The sequence below is a fragment of the Lontra canadensis genome, unplaced genomic scaffold (assembly GCF_010015895.1).
Source record: "Lontra canadensis isolate GAN:19392208 unplaced genomic scaffold, GSC_riverotter_1.0 scaffold7, whole genome shotgun sequence".
Classification (NCBI taxonomy): Eukaryota; Metazoa; Chordata; class Mammalia; order Carnivora; family Mustelidae; genus Lontra; species Lontra canadensis.
This window is the reverse complement of record NW_022631001.1, coordinates 29725034-29738227: the sequence shown is the minus strand read 5'-3', so window position 1 is coordinate 29738227 and position 13194 is coordinate 29725034. Positions and strand designations below refer to the sequence as shown.

Below are 13194 nucleotides of genomic sequence, written 5' to 3'. Positions count from 1 at the left end.
ATGGGTGAGGGGGTCATGGAGCCTAGGGGAAAAAGTAGGGACGCTCCTCCGGCCCGCAGAAAGAAGAAGCAGCATGGGCCCAGGATGGTTTTGGGCAGCAGCAGCTGATGTTTATTGGGGACCAGTATCCCTATGCCAGATCTTGGGGGCCTTGCCCCCTGCATTTCTCGCTTCAGCTTCATTCGTCGCTGTCGAACTCTGAGGACAGACCCTGCAGCAGGGGCAGGGACATGGAGTGCCGGTCGGGGTCCCCGGGGCCCCCACCCTGGACTCCTGGTGGGGGGCTGCGGGGGCTGAAGAGCCAGTTCTCTGCCAGGGTTGGGGATAGTCACAGCTTGACTCATGCCCTGGTTTTTCTGCCTCCCTGGTCCCTCCCTGGCCCTCTATGCTGTGCCCACCCCCTCACCAGGACCATGCTTCCACCTCATTGCCCCTGGCTCCCTCACTCCATCCCCTGTCACCGGGATCCAGTGTGGAGTTAGGCGTTCCCCACACATTGCTGGGCATACACTCCTGTATTCCCCATGCCCTCCCCCCCTTTACCCAATCCCATCCCTTTCAGCTTCATAACACCTAGCAGTACCTGACAACATCTGGGGCCCCCTGCGGAAGGGGTTTCGGCCCTTGTAGGAGAATCTGGTGGGTCTGCTCTCCGGCCCTTCCTGAGGTGGTGGTGTAGGTGGGCCTGGGACAGGTGGGGGCACATCAGCAGCTTCAGGGGTATTGGCAGCGACTGATGTGAGGGCCAGAGGTGGCATGATGCCGAGGTTGGGTCTGACCCAGTTGGCACCATGGGGCAGTGGATCTTTGGTCAGAGGCTTCTGTGGTCCCAGCACTCCTTTGGGCTGCAGTGAAAACTTGAGGCAGGAGAAGGCGACAGGCAGTGACCGTTGTAACCGGAGCAGCTGGGGCTCACGGGCTGTAGGTAACAGCCCCAGCTGCAGCCAGGAACAGGAGAAGACCTGGTAGATGACATAGATGCTGTGGGTGCTTCGTAGCCAGGGAAGATTTTGCTGTAGGCTCACCTGCCCTGGTGGCAGCAGCAGGAAGGCCACCTTCTTGCGCAGGCCACCCATGTGCAGGCGGATCCGGCAGGGGTGCCCTTCCAAAAGTCGCATTTCTTCATAGGCTATCTCTGCTCGGCCATTTGGTGAGTATTCCCGAGTGCAGTGGGCAAAGGCACCCTCGGATCCTGCCTGCTCCAGGAGGTTTGGTAGTGGCCCCACTGGTTGTAGTGCCCGCCGACCCTGCCGACCCGGTAAAGCCAGGCGGGTGTGGGCTGGGCGGGACTGCTTCACTAGCACACCCAGTAGGTCATAGCAGGCTGCATCCGACAGGAAAGGTACTGCCACTACATTGGGCCCAAAGCGCTCCTCGATAACCTGCAGATGGCCAGTTTACAGATCAGTGACTGAGTTAGGGTCAGGAGTTACCTGGTAGCCTACTCTAGATTGACCCTCCCATTGTTCACTGTGCAATTACATCTCCACAACGTGCTTCCTGCTTAATTCCTAGTTCTGTCTAGTTCTGTCTACTATTTGCCAGACCCTGCTGGATACTGGGAATACATAAAAGCATAAAACTTAGACCTCATCTTATCATAGCTGAGTCTAATGGAGGAGACGAAGATGTAGACGGTAGTCAGCTAAGTAAAATAATAGAGAGCCAGGTGTGGAGGAGACCAGAAGTGACTTAACAGCTTTTGTCTTTGATAGAAGGGGATCAGAGGATTTCTAGTTTCTAGGTGGTAATACTTGAATTGTGAAGGAATTAGCTAGGTAGGAGGATGGTCAATCCAGGGAAAGGATACAGCCATTTAAAAAACTGGAACTTAGAAACTAAGAAGGGCACATTCAGGAACACACTATTTCACACTACTTAAACATAAGGTCTGAAGAGGGACAGACACATAGGAACTAGACTATGAAAGATCTCGAGTGTGCTAAGTAACAGAAATTTGATCCTGAGGGCAATGGAAAGCCATTTGAAGGGCTCTGGGTGAGAGGGACAGGATCAGAGAGGTGCTTTAGAAAGTTAATTTTGAAGAGCAAGACAAAATAACGAGAGAGAAATATCAGTTAAGAGTATTGTATTACTGCAGGCAAAACATGGTGAGGCTTTCTAAACTAAATAAATGGGGGAACTAAAATAATGGGGGAAGATCTTTAGGTTATAGAATTAGTAGAACTTAGTTAAGGAGTGTGGGAAAAGGAGTCGTGTAGGATTAGTCTTAAGATGATTGGTTAGGTGGTTGATGTCATTCACTACAATGGGCACACAGAGATAGGTTTGGAATGACCATTCTTCAACATCTGCCCTGGCTACAGGGAGTACTTCTTTTAGGGATTTGAGGCCTCATCTTTGTAATGCAGGTCCCAATACGCTTTTAGGGATTCTAATTCCTCTTGGTTTTGTTCTTCTTGTCTTGCCTTTTTTAGTTTGGCCATCCAGTTCTGGGAAGTTTAACTTCATGACTACCTGGGAAACCTTTTAATCCTCTCTAATAACTGTATGTAGGAATGATCTCGACTCATCAAAGATATTGCTGGCTGAGACTTCTGGCTCTGTGTTCTGCTAGGGAGTACGTAAAATTCCCTTTTTGGGTCCCTTTGGCTCCTCTTCCTCAGCCCTCAATTCCCACACATCTGTCTCCCTGCTGCTGGCATTGCCCACCTTGCTGGCCTTCTGATAGAATTCATCAGTGATCCCTTAAGGCCAGTCTGGTTTTTTTGCTACATAGAGCTGTTTTAGAAGTGTGACTGCATAGCATAAGACGAGGGTAGTTAACTGATGGAGTTGTGTCTGCACTTAAAACAAGCTGAAGTAGCTTGAAGACTACTGTCTCTTGTCATCTAGCCAAGGAGATAAATGGCGCTCTTTCTTAATGTGCATGGAAGAATTTCCCATCTTCCTCTCCTGTGTTTCACTGAGACGTGGAATACTTTCCTTCTGGTGGGGGAATCATGCTGAAGAACAGGGCTCTAAGAAGGTCCCTTTGGATTTCCCAGGGGTGACAGCAGAGCACTGGTAGGTTGGCATTTTGTATAGAATGCTCTGTCCCATGATGAAGAAAGCATAGTCACCAAGTATAACTTCAGAATCCTACCCTTGTTGCTCCTTTGTTCCCTAGGTTCCTATACAAATAAGGCAAATAGGAGTGTCCCCAGGAGGTAACTCTCTAATGGGATTTTGACAAATACCTGGTTCTTACGGTCCACGTGTCTGCTAAGAGGTGACTCACTAATGTACCTGGAGGCTTTTTCCTAGAATATAGACATGAATTTGCCTTGGGGTGGGCGGGTTATGAGGCCGTCTTTCTTACCCTTCAGGCCCCCAATAGTGATCCTAAGGTAGGGAAAATAAAATTTCCATGCTAGGGTGACTATTCTTGGTTGAGTCACCACTTGAGACCACTACCTGTTGTTCCCATTGCAGTTTTGTTTCTGGGTAAAAGTTCTGTGGAATATAGACCCCTGCAAATTTAGATCTCCCAGGGGCAGCTTGGGAAAGTGAGGGTGGAAGACTCTTCCTGGATGTACCTTGGGTGGTTTGAGCTGAATGAGGAGCTTTTGAGCCATGTTTTGGTTAGCTCTGTGTATTAAAAGTACTCAATAAACTCTCAGCAGTTCTGGAGAGAGGAAACCGGGTCACTCAGAGGTGTCCTGCTCCTTGAATTTGCCACGTACCACTGGTGATTTATCCTGAATCATTACCTTGCCTTTCCTGACAATTTTCCATTTGAATAGGGAAATTTTCTGATGCTGAGAGATAGTGTAGCTTTCCACTAGTTGATGATCATATTTACTTTCATTCTAATAAAATGCTTGATCTTGTCCAGACCAACCTTTTACATTGCTGAAGCCAGGTACTTTGGGAGGCCTTGACTCTCCTATTTCTACTTCCCTGGGAGGCTGACCTTTGTGGTGAGCTGCTGCTCCATTTCAGATGGGAGCCTCATGCTATTAAGGCTGCTTTGAGTCTGGCAGGCGCTACTTTAAAAGATGGTTGTTTTAAAATTGGTGGGCAGCCTTCTATGAGTGCTTGAAATTCACTGTCCTTCAGATCACATAACTGGAACCTGATCCCCAAATTCTCCAAATTCAGCAATTGTAGCCATCTGGATTTGATGAGATTTGTTGGGTACCTGCAGCTAGATACAGCTGATCTCTGCCTGCTCTTGAAAATCTACATGTTTTGCTCAAAACCCAAATTTCCCATTCTGTAGAAGCTAAAGGTGAAGGATGTATCTGTGAAGAGATTGAAGTTTCTTTAGAAAGTTTAAACGCCCTTCGTGATGGGCCCCTGGATGTCTTTGACCTCATTTTCACTACTACTCATTTGAATTCTGCTCTAAAGGACTATTTGCAGTTTGCAAATATGCACTTTTCTTTTTCCTCTTGGCTTTTGCATATGCTGTGCCTTTAATTAGGACACTGTTCACTTACCCACCCACCCACCTGCTCATTAACTCATTTAGGTGTTTATTAAGCACCATTTATGAGTCAACCATTCCTTTTCCCTCTCTTTACATGAGAATAATATCTACTTGCCTAGCTAGAATGTCACTCTTTCCAGGAGGCCTTCCTGACTTCCTAAGTCCTGCCCTGACTCAGCAGTTGCTACTGTTCTCATCGATTCCTGTTGCCTTTCAAGGAATTGTCTTTCTACTCATAAATTGCTCAGACCCATCTAGGTCACACTTTCTTACTTTCTTTTTAGCCCTCTTACTTTATCCTTGATGAGGGTCCAGGTGGCATCAGCTTCATCCAGTGTCAGCAGGTGGGGGTTACCAACCAACATGGTGGGGTGTGAGAGGGGTTAGGCAGGGCAGTGGCTGCTGCAGGAACCCCAAGCTGCCCAGGGAGGTGAGGACCCAGGCCTTAGGCTTTGACCTACTACAACATGAGGTCATAGAGGTCATGTAGATAATGGGGCCTTGGGTGGGGAGAGGACAGTCACTCTACTAGCCTCACTATGCCCACAGCCCGAGTCCAGGCTCTCGAGTGACTTACCCATTCTCTTCCTTAGGGGAGAAGAATGCAGGTGTGTTTGGGTGGATTTGTATATGTGTGTGCTTGTGTGAGTGCATGTGTGTGTGTATGCTTATATTTCTTGTTCTGAGTTCTTTAAGGAAGCAGAATTAAGCTTCCCCCTTCAGCAGCCTCCTGAAGCAATTTGCTGTGCTGTATTATCAGCTGCTGATGACTTCTTTGTGAGGTTAGGTAAGGGTCCTGAAGGACATGGGAGAAGTATAAAACAGGACTTAGACTGAGAAACAAGCAGTAATTCTCAACATTGGTCATACTTTGGAATTACCTGGGAGCTTTTAAAACTATAGATACCTGGATCCTACCCCCAGGGATTCTGATTTAATTGGTCTGGAGTATGCCTAGGCATCAGGATTTCTAAAAGCTCCTCAGGCAGTTCTGATGTGCAGCCTAACTTGAAACACATTATTAATGAGTGGGTTACAATTGCAGTGAAAACCAGGTGTGTGTGTAGGAGGGTGCCATATGAGTGGTGGCAGTGTGGAGGATAAGAATCTAATTGGGTAATGTTGCCTTAGTAACTGGAGAGGACTTTTAGGAAGCCAGAATTACCCAGGTAAATTTGAGGAAATTTTTTTTCATGTACCACTCCCTGACCTAGGCTGATCTGTGTATAGCTGACTCTCTCCTGCTGCAGCCCTAATCTATGTGTGATTTCCCTTTGTGTCTCTGTTCAGAGATCTCAACCTGGTGTTTGCTGGAGAACAGTGGTTTTTCCTTGGGGAAGAGCCACTCTGTGGAGCCTTTCTAGTAACTTCTGCTCTGCCTCTTATCTGTCTAAAGAGTCTTCTCTTGAGTCCCTCTGGAGAGTCTCCTGTGTTCCTAGGAAGACCACTTCTGTATGGGGAGCATCCTTTCCTATCCTGGCCCAGCAGGTAGGGCTGTCCCATGAAGTTGGCCATAGTCTGAGCTGGCTGAGGTGGCACAAGGAATGGTCCTACATGGTGTAACTGGCCTCAGGGGAGGGTAAGTCTCTCTAGACAGAGCTAATGGTATGGGTGCTAGGTGTTTAAGCAAAGATTTGACAGTGGGCATGGGATTGCTCCAGGAGAGGAACTGAAATCAGATATTTGTTGAAGTCCTGTGTGCTAGGGGCTGTGCCAAACACTTTGAATCCATTATCCTAGTTAATCCTTTTAGTAACTTCTCAAAGTAGGTACTATTATTTCCTCATTTTACAAGTGAATTAATAGGCTCAGAGAGGTTAAGTAGATTAGTGCAAGGGATACAGTGAGTTAATGGCAGTCTGGGATTCAAATCCAAGTCGGCCTGATTCCAGCTTTTTTAAACTAAAATTTGAATGGTAGTTCTTTTTGGTAAAGGAAGACATTGCTGTATCCCCTCTGTTCTCCTGAGTGTATGGTGGGAGGGCGCCTGCTCAGTGGATGTGCAAAGTCATTTAGTGAAAAGGAAGCAGGTAGGATAAGAGAACTGCAATAGCCAAACCAGAAACCCCAAGCTTCTAGTCAGGGCAGGCAAAACCACATTTCTTCCTCTAGTGCCCTCCTAGCCCTACACCAGGAGAGGTCATCTGGTGTAGTATGGTTGGCAATTCTGTTCCCTCCAGAAAGGAATCCTAAATGAGGTAGACAGCAGAGAAACAGACACCAGGACAAGGGACACAGACATGGGGCAAACAGACAGTGCAAGGAGGCAGAAATGCAAAGGTATAGATATGAAAGTTACTGATAAACATGGGTAGGGGATGAAGTACATCCATATCCTAAGGGGATTCCAGAATGAGAAGGGGGTGGATGGGGTAGAGACAGGGATGATGGGCTGTTTGTGAAATGTGAAGAGGATCTCTTTTTCAGATTTTCATAGAGGAGGCTAAGAGAGGGAAATTGGGTATAGATGAACTTCTCAGGCAGAAGCCCATATTGTCATCTCTTTTGCTGATGATCATGATTCTTTAAGCTCCCTGCATTCCACATTGCCCTACCCTGACATTAAGTGAGACTCTTTCCCTTTGGGTCATAGAGTCCAAGGATTGAAAGTTGCTGAAGGAAAACAGATGACAACTGAGTTCTGGATGGAGTTGATGAGCCTAAGGGCTGGGCTGTTTGGGCCATAGCCTGCTTATTGGGTTGCCTCCAGTGTGGCACATTCTGGGGTTTCCGTGGACAGATCATCTGCAACATATCTGAGTGGTGACTGGACTAAAGAACATGAGAGGAACAAAACAGTCAGGGGCTGTTATTTAGGGAACATGGGGTTCTCTGCAAGAACCTCCAGGGTACTATAGAATAGTGTTGATAGAACTTTTGGAGGGATAAAGAGCCCTAACAAGTCTCCTCACTTCTCTTAGGCTACAGGGATAACTGTACAAGGCCCTAATCCCTTATTTGAAAGCTTTAGGGATAGATGTGTTTTGGATGTCAGAATTTTAGAAAGGGAATATAGTGCCTTTGTCCTATATAAAGGAGTACCCCAGAGAGGTTTAGGGCAGTGCCCTATAATTGAACACATCAATATTTCTGAACCTAAATGTATGAATATTCACACCAAGTGAGATAAATAAATACTGTAAATACCATTATGATGTTTCAGGTTAGGTTTTGGACCAAAGTTATAACAAAAAAATATTGTTTCTTCAGAAATTTTTTTTTATTTTGGAACTGTGGATAAGGGATTATAGGATTACTCTCAGGTTATTGTGAGGAGGGAGTGCTGGTAGTCTTCTAAACACATCACATGGTAGGTGTGTGATCTCAATCTAAAACAAAATAACTAATGTCCAAGAGGGTGGAATTTGGCTTGAAGAAAGAAGGTTCTTGGAGTGGGCAATGCACAACTTTGGAAATCAGGTGCCTTGGGGAGCTGTGCACAACCAGGGAATGAAGGTGCCTTAGACAAGAGGTTTCCTGTGGTGGGAAGGTGACAGAATTCATTGCTTATGAACATTGACTGCATAGGATTTCCCTTTTCATGTACTAGAGGGGAAAGGCAAAAAATGTGCGTGTGTGTATGTGTGACACAGGACGTCACATACACATTTCTTTATAATAATGTTGTAATAAATATCTTACTGCATACATCTTTGTTTATATCTCTAATTATTTTGTTAGGATAGATTTATTAAAGAGGTATCTCTAAGAGAATATGGACATCTTAAAGACTCGTGACCAATTAGGATTGGGATTTTGTCACAATTATCCACAAAATCGTTGCCTGAGGAGTTTTTTTTTTTAACTCAACCTCATGAAAAAGATTAGTCTTGAGAATGAGTGAGACCACACTCAAGGACAACTATAGATCTCCTCAGTGTGACAACACCTCTGAAAATCATGCAGAACTTCTGCACTATCTCTTCAGCTCCTTGTTAATGAGGACCTGGTAAGACATCACGTGGCCCTGGAGAGGATATCACCTGCTTTTTCAGATCTGCAGCCTCCTCTGCTGTGTGGTATTCCATGATGTTTGGTTCACTATCTGCTGAGTGGTCAGCCCTGCACTTGCCTTTAGGTCTTCATGGCTGACTCCAGTACCTGCAGTTATGATCGTTTTCCCGGAGAGCTTGGCTTTGCCTGTGCAGCCTGTAGCTTTCTCCAACCTTATAATGGTGAATCCCTGCCTTTTGCCTGAGATTATATTCATTCTTGGTTGGTGTGAAAGATCTTTTGCGCAGTGTCCCTTCCAGTGCAGAGTCTTAACTGAAAGTCAGTCACCTGTTGGGCAATACCATGACACTTCCTGTGTAATACCTCTATTCTCTGCTAGCCACAGCGGTACAAAATACTCCTATTTAAACATGTTGCACCAACATCATGTACATCTAATGATGTTGACCAGGATAAAAGGGGGGTGCTAATGTGGATTTTATTTGGGAATTCAATGTTCTTGACTGAGGATGCAGAGAAGAGCAAACTGGTAAGAGACCACAGTAACTGGACTTCAGACAAGCAGGTGAAGTGCTTATTTCCCAGGATATCAAAATTTCTTTCAGTTGGACCTCTGACCCCTATGGCTGTAGGCCCAGGAAGAGAAGTTTTAGCAATTAATTCTTGAGATATTGACAGGAGAGTGGGGGTAGTAATTACGCAAGACCAAGAGGATTCTCTGGACTGGGAATGGTAAAGATCAATATGCTGGCCAAATTTGGGACCCCCACCTGGGCACATTATCCAGATTCTCAGAACGTGGGGAATAAGCCTGTAACTTTCCCTAAGGAGAGGCTGAAAATAGAATCTGGATCCAGAAGTGGAGAGGGCTGTGATCCTAGGCAAGGACCCAAACACTTGCCTCCTGAGGCAGCGTCACTCTTCCCAGACCCCTAGGTCTAGCATCTGTAGAGGAGCTTTTGTGTGGAAACATGGGAGACTTAGGTAAAAATGATGGCAGCGGGGAGAGGAGAGTTTTCATTAAGTTAAATCTTGTGTACTATGAACCATGGTAATTCCCGATCTTATTTTCCTGCATAGTAACATGTAGCCCCCTGCCTCTGCCTCCTGAGCAAGATACATGTATAGGCCAAAGCCTGCATATGCTAGTGATTATGCATAGTAGAGACTTCATAGCAAATATTTGTTCAGTGGTTATCACAGTCATATGTAGACAGTGGGACAAAGCTGACATAATTCACACCTCCAGGCCCTAGACTCTCTTCTGTATGTCCCCTCTCCACCAGCAGACTCCACTGTTTTCTCTTACAACTGGCTTTTTCTGATGGTGAAGATTTCCAGGAGCTGGTCTCTGATTTGCTTGGTGCGGACCCCGTAGATGAGTGGGTTGAGGGCAGGTGGCAGCAGCAGATAGATGTTAGAGAGAAGAATGTGCACAGGCTTTGGGACAGTGTGACGACCAAAGCGATGTGTGAGGTAAGAGAAGAGACCAGGTACATAGAAGGCCAGAATGACACAGATGTGGGAACTACACGTGCCAAAGGCCTTGGCCCGGGCCTCCCAGGTAGGCAGCCGTAGTACAGCATGGGCAATGAGCCCGTAAGAGGCAGTGATGCCCAGGATATCTATACCTGACACGGCCAGTGAAAGTGCCAGCCCATACAAATTGTTGGCCCGCGTGTCGCCCACCACCAGCTCTACCACTGCCATGTGTGCACAGTACGCATGGCCAATGGTCTTAGCTCGGAAGTGCTCAAATCGTGCCACAAGTAGAGGGAAAGGCACAACAATAGCCACAGCTTTCAGTGCCAGTGCCAGTGCTGCATAGCCTACACGGGTTTTGGTGACTAGGAGAGGATAATGCAGTGGACGCCCTACTGCCACAGCACGATCATAGGCCATGGCCAACAGCACACCAGATTCCACAGCAGTCAGTGCATGGACAAAGAACATCTGGGCCAGGCAGGCACCGTATGGCACAAGCCGGGGCCCAAACCACAGCACAGCAAGCAACCCCGGGGCTATAGATGTAGCTAAGCCCAGGTCTGTAGCTGCCAGTGTGGCCAGGAGTAGAAACATGGGCTGCTGCAGTGTGGAATCTATCTGCACCAATGCCAGCAGTGTTCCATTGCCCAGCAGGGCCAGCAAATACATGGGCCCAAAGACCAGTGTCAACCAGGCCTGGGCAACCCCTAGTCCTGGAATGCCAGTCAGTATGAAGAAGGTTGGGCGTGGGAAGGTGGAGTTGGGATGTGGACCTTCTGCCATCCTGTGGGGGGCAAGGCTTTAGGGCTTATGGGGGCATGACTCCTGATAGGGAAGAGCTGGAGAGATTTTGGAGGGAGTCATAGTGGCACAGCCCCATTCATGGGGTACGTGTAGGGGTAGTGCAGGGATGGGGGATCACAGGGTTATAACCTTTGGTTAAGATTTTTGGATGGATAATCAAGGTCACTACCCCAGCTTGAATGGGAGAATCCTTCATGCCTGAAAGCCCATGAGTGTTGTAGGGGGAGGAATGGGGAGACACTGGTATTGAGAAAGGAGAGCCTCCCTGTTGCAGGGGCTGCTATAGCTGGAGGTCACCTGAGAGCTGGGGCTGAGATGCATGTTTTTCTTTCTCAGGATCCAAAGTAGAGTCCGTCTCAGTCTCTGTAAGGTGGGGGAAAGCCAGAGCTGGTTGGGGCTGCACTGTCCTCGAATGTGTATCTTTAGGCAGAGTTCCTGGGCCTCAGCTTCCTCAGCTCCACACTGGGGGTGGACACATGATTGTAGTGTTGTCCAGCTTTAACATTCTGGGCATCAACCCTCAGAGAAGACGAGTAGAGAGAAAAAGAGAAACAGGAAGAGGAAGACTGGACCTGCAGTGAAGCTGGAAGCCTGATGTGACAGGAGAAAACTTGCTGGGTTTTGAACACCGGGTGGAGAGTTGAAGTTGGGCCTTCGAAGGAACAGAGAAAGAGATGGCAGCAAAAAAGGGAACTTCTCTGTCTTCCTTCCTTCTTCATGATCCAGAAAGGAGTCCCACCAAAGTCTTAATACTGGGGTGCCAGAGGGAATGGAGGTGCCAGAGGGGGAGGAAAGGGTATGCAACCCAGAGTAGCAGCCATACGTGGAAGAAACATCTCTGATGTTGGAGGAGGTAGGGTGAGGAGAACCGATTCTACCCAGAATCTCGCTCACAGCAGAAGATAAATAAACATTAAATGGATAAATGAATGAGGAAAACACCAGCAGAAGACTTGACTGGAGAAAGATCCTGAGCGCTGTGTGTTGGCAGCTTTTCTTCACTTTGATGAATGCCTATGGGGCCCTTTATGAGGCTGTTCTACCTGCTTCCCTCAGGGCCCATACACCTCCCACCTGTGCCACATTAACTCTTCCCTGTGCTGCCTCCTTGCCCAGTGTGATAGCATGGTAACTCAGGAAGTAGAGTAAGGAGGCAGAGAGGGGGACAAGGAGAGTAGGATGGGAGTGAAGAGATCTGGGAAAGAGGAACACTTCCTCTGGGGGGTCTTTGCTGACTCCCTGAAGTCTGGAGAGAAGACCTTGCTATACTCTTGAATAGCATCAGTTCCCTCTATTGTAATTACTTCTCTCTCTTCTCTTTCTCTGTCGCTCTCTCTCCCTACCTCTAGCAGTGCTTCTTATAGCCAGTATCTCCACTGCTCATCACAGTGCCGGGCATGTATTTGTCTATAAGTAACTACTTATTGGTTTTAATTATGTGACAGTACTGCTGGCCAGACAGCATTTGCTGACTAACAGAGGCTCCAACAGTTTTAGGAGCCTTAGGTATCTATGGAGATGAGAAAGAAAGTTATTCACCATCAACCACAAGTCCACTGGGTACGAGTCTGCTCTAATGACACACCCTAAAAATCACCACAGCATGCAAGATAATGTAAAAAAAACGGGGCTTGTGGGAAAGGTGGCAGTAGGGGACATTAAAAAACTTCATCAGTGACACACTTAAAAAGAAGGATAGCACCCCAATAAAAATGGTGGCACTGTTTTATACATTAACTGGTCAGATAGTGCATAAATACACCAATAAATATGACACGTTACCTTGAAAAAGACTTGGAGTTTTCCTTGTGGAAGCGTTAAAGGCAGCTGGTGAATAATTGAGAAGCGGTAGAAGGGGAGACCACGGCTGTCTCCTCTTATCTGCAGTTTCCCTTCTGCAGTTCCAATTGCCCGCTGCCCTCAACTACTGTGGGGAAGCAGATGATCCTCTTTCTGACGAATCGTCAGAAGGTCAATCGTAGCCTAATGCTACATCACAGTGCTGCGTCATTCCCCTCTGCGTCCTCATGTAGGCATTTTACCCTCATATCATCCCAGGAAGCAGGGTGAGTACAATGCGGTAAGGTATTTTGAGAGAGAGACTGTGTTCACATAACTTTTATTACAGCGTATTGTTACAATTATTCTTATTACCAGTTACGGTTAGGCTCTTGCTATGCCCAATTAATATATTATACTTTATCATAGGCATGTCTGTATAGGAAGACACGGTATGGGCATACCTCTTTTAACTGCGTTTCCCAGATCATGCGTTTTTTACAAATTGAAGATTTGTGGCAACCCTGCTTCTACCAAGCCCATTGCTGCCATTTTCCCAACAGCACTTGTTCACTTCATGTCTGTGTCCCATTTCGGTAAATCTCACCGTAATTAAAACTTTCTCATTATTACATTTGTTATGTTGCTCTGTGATCAGTGATTACAACTCACTGAAAGCTCAGGTGATGGTTAGCATTAGCAATCAGATTTTCAAAGATTGATTTATTTATTTTAGA

General features: G+C 46.8%; 2 protein-coding genes and 1 long non-coding RNA gene across 3 annotated transcripts; 1 reads left to right on the top strand and 2 right to left on the bottom strand.

Moving 5' to 3' along the window:
- Positions 1-73: 73 nt before the first annotated feature.
- CUNH11orf42 (chromosome unknown C11orf42 homolog) lies at positions 74-4880 on the bottom strand. Its single transcript, XM_032853307.1, has 3 exons — positions 4729-4880; positions 584-1382; positions 74-309 (listed from the first exon to the last, which is right to left on the bottom strand). Exons 1-3 carry the CDS (start codon positions 4798-4800, stop codon positions 179-181), a joined length of 1002 nt encoding a protein of 333 aa, XP_032709198.1. The 5' UTR covers positions 4801-4880; the 3' UTR covers positions 74-178.
- On the top strand, positions 4870-8085 carry LOC116865139. The gene is made up of 2 exons (XR_004382152.1): positions 4870-6014; positions 7029-8085. It is a non-coding gene; the product is annotated as an uncharacterized LOC116865139 (long non-coding RNA).
- Positions 8086-9694: 1609 nt separating this feature from the next.
- On the bottom strand, positions 9695-10660 carry LOC116865138 (olfactory receptor 52W1). The gene has a single exon (XM_032853308.1). It carries the CDS (start codon positions 10655-10657, stop codon positions 9695-9697), a length of 963 nt encoding a protein of 320 aa, XP_032709199.1. The 5' UTR covers positions 10658-10660.
- Between the last annotated feature and the right edge of the window lie 2534 nt (positions 10661-13194).

Coding starts and splice junctions, on each gene's coding strand:
- CUNH11orf42 (XM_032853307.1), bottom strand. CDS start 4,800: ATGTTGGTTGGTAACCCCCACCTGCTGACACTGGATGAAGCTGATGCC. Junction 1,383..4,728: donor GGACCCTCATCAAGGATAAA/GTAAGAGGGCTA, acceptor GGCCATCTGCAG/GTTATCGAGGAGCGCTTTGG. Junction 310..583: donor GGGGCCCCAGATGTTGTCAG/GTACTGCTAGGT, acceptor CAACCCTGGCAG/AGAACTGGCTCTTCAGCCCC.
- LOC116865138 (XM_032853308.1), bottom strand. CDS start 10,657: ATGGCAGAAGGTCCACATCCCAACTCCACCTTCCCACGCCCAACCTTC.